Source organism: Phlebotomus papatasi, chromosome 2 (genome assembly GCF_024763615.1).
Source record: "Phlebotomus papatasi isolate M1 chromosome 2, Ppap_2.1, whole genome shotgun sequence".
In the NCBI taxonomy this organism is placed as follows: domain Eukaryota; kingdom Metazoa; phylum Arthropoda; class Insecta; order Diptera; family Psychodidae; genus Phlebotomus; species Phlebotomus papatasi.
In genome coordinates this window covers 110,918,918-110,921,706 of record NC_077223.1, presented here as the reverse complement: position 1 = coordinate 110,921,706, position 2,789 = coordinate 110,918,918, and the positions used below count along the sequence as shown (strand labels likewise).

General features: G+C 33.0%; 1 protein-coding gene across 1 annotated transcript; it reads left to right on the top strand.

The window, feature by feature from the left end:
* The first annotated feature begins 510 nt into the window (after positions 1-510).
* LOC129800847 (uncharacterized) lies at positions 511-2,516 on the top strand. Its single transcript, XM_055845540.1, has one exon. The coding sequence runs from the start codon at positions 1,750-1,752 to the stop codon at positions 2,428-2,430; it is 681 nt and encodes a 226-aa protein (XP_055701515.1). The 5' UTR covers positions 511-1,749; the 3' UTR covers positions 2,431-2,516.
* The last annotated feature ends 273 nt before the right edge of the window (positions 2,517-2,789 follow it).

The following is a 2,789-nucleotide window of genomic DNA, read 5'->3' as shown; positions in this document are numbered from 1 at the left end:
GTAATGCTAGAGGTTTTTAAGAAAAAAAAAACTAGCCTCTGACAAAATTATCAGACAATTAAATAGTGAAAAAAAGCTACAACACATTTTTTCAAATAGGCCATTTACAATAAAAAAAATGGAGAAGTAAAAAAGAAAAGAATAGTAGTTACTTGTTCATTGTATTTACTATTAAAATTTAATATATATTTTTATAAAAAAAAACTAACTTAATGTGTAAAAATATTGTGAGAATATGAAAGTGAGAAATGGTGGTTTAAAAACGATACAAAAAAAAATTATGCGTAATAGGAATTTTATAATAAATTAATAAAAAAAGAAAAAGTGAAGAAAATAATACAAGAAAAAAATCTATAATGAATAAAATAGCACTAATAAATTGCAGTTTTTTTTGCATAGGCGATATACAATAACTTATACATAATATTGCGAAATTCTCAATAGTGTTATCAACGCGCCAAATTCAATCGCCTCTAAGGTACACATAAAATTCAATTGAAGAAAAAAGAAATAGAATGAGAAGTAAAAAAGGGAAGTCGAAGTACATAAGAAATATCATTTAATACATTACACATTATATAGAAGCAGAAATATTCACATAATACTTATTATATTAATAATAAATATAATAATAATTTTACTATTAAAAAAATAAATAGATAAGTGCACTTATATAAATGAAAACGAGATAAAGAAAACATATTAATACATATTATTAAAAAAAAACAATTCTCAAGAAATAAAAGAAAAAATATAAGTGAATCTACTTCTATAAAAAAAACAATTAAAAGTAATCAAATATGATGCCACAAAAGGAAAGAGGGTAGAATATATAAAAAATGCAATTAAAAATATGTATCTTTCCGTTTGTAAGGTGGCATTAATAAATTTAAAAAAAAGATAATAGTTTTTTTTCTGAATAAATGGGAGGATGGGAATATGAAATAGTAATTATTGAAGATAATAACTATGGAAATTGCTTCGAAATAATATCAAAAGTATAAAAAAAAACTATATTGTATTTTGCTTTTTACAATTTAAAAAAAAAAATGAAAAAAACTAAAACGAAAAAATAGAAACAAAGAAGTCATATAGAAGGAGAGAAGATAAAGTGAAAAGAAAATGAAATACATGAAAATGAAAGAATTCAAATAATAAATGTAATTGATATTTAAAAGAAAAAAAAGAGAAAAAAACCGGCTTGTGATTTTCTTCGCCCTTTTCTTATTTTTCATCTTATGATTTAATTCTCGCTTTTGTATGTGGGATGACTACGTCTGTTTCATTCATTTAATCGATGCCACAACAATGTGCAAGTGCGCGAGAATGAGAGAGAGAATTTACATAATTTAGTATTGATATTTTATGTCGTGCGAGAGAGTGGGAAAAATTTGAATAACTAAAGAAATTGCGCAAATTATCGAAAAAATTGGCCAATGAAATCGCAATCAAATCGCATTGGTTACTTCCGGAGGGGAAATTCGTGTGTCGAACGTTCGTGTGTCGATAAGTTTTCAAAGTGGACACGATTTAGCATTCGGCCAAAGTCACGAATGCCAACGGCAACATAACTATGTCGTACTCTTTCGCGCGGTTTCTCGATATAAAAAGAGCGGGGATATTTTGGACTTGGCAGTTGCTCACGACTACACTTCAAGTTCCAAGGTAGTCTCTGGGTTACAAATTTGCAATTATTTCCGTTATCTATTTAATTTTTCTGTGAGTCATCCGGAGATTTTAAGTGAAAATATGGCTGCTCTTATTGGAAATATTCCTGAATTTTATGGCAGTGAGCAGGATTGGAATGTCTATTCGGAGAGATTGGAACAGTTCTTCCTGGTAAATGACATTCCGGATGAGAAGAGAAGTGCTCTGCTCATCAGTGTCATTGGGAATGAGACATACAAAACCCTGAGGGATCTCTGTCATCCAACTCTACCAAAAGACAAACCCTTCGAGGAGCTCTGTGATCTCCTGAAGAAGCAATACGGTCCACAAATCTCAGTCTTCAGGGAGAGGAATAAATTCTACCAGGCTAAGCAGTTTGACTACGAAGGGGTTTCAGCCTGGTATGCTCGTATTAAAACCCTATCAGTTGACTGCAAGTTCGGTGATAATCTGGAATCCATCTTGTTGGATCGCTTCATCAGTGGCATCCGAAATCCCTTAATCCTCGATCGTCTCTGTGAGGAAGATGAGACCTTGCCCCTGCCCAAGGCGGTCGAAATCGCTGTTAACAAAGAAAGCTCCGTGATGGACGGTCCATCCTACGGGCGCTACAACAGTTGGAACAGAAACAATACGTGGCAGCAGAATCGCCGTGGAAATCGCGGCAGACGTGGAAATCGTGGTAACTACCATTCAAACAGGAACTTTGGCTGTGATACAAATGAAAATGCTGGCGCCGGTTCAGTAAACGGCGACAACTAAACTTTAAGATAGCTTTAAAAAAAAAAGAACACAAAAGTATATGTAACAAAGAACAAAATCAACAAAATAAAGATTTATATAAGTCATTCTGTTTTTTTCCCTCACTTTATGCTGAATGAATGCTCAAGGTCAAGAGAACTTTGACCGACCTTGATGTAGTCGGTCAGTCGGTTAGTGTGAGACGAGAGAGGCGGAAGGAGAACAATTGTTCCTTTTGGTCAAACCTATACCCACACAGAGCACCATTCCTCACATTTGGCACGCAATTTCATGAGAATGGTCAGGGAAAGTATTGTGGGTGGGTTGAGAAGAATTGAGGGACATCACACAATGTACACGCAACATATACAGTGCATATA

Coding starts and splice junctions, on each gene's coding strand:
- LOC129800847 (XM_055845540.1), top strand. CDS start 1,750: ATGGCTGCTCTTATTGGAAATATTCCTGAATTTTATGGCAGTGAGCAG.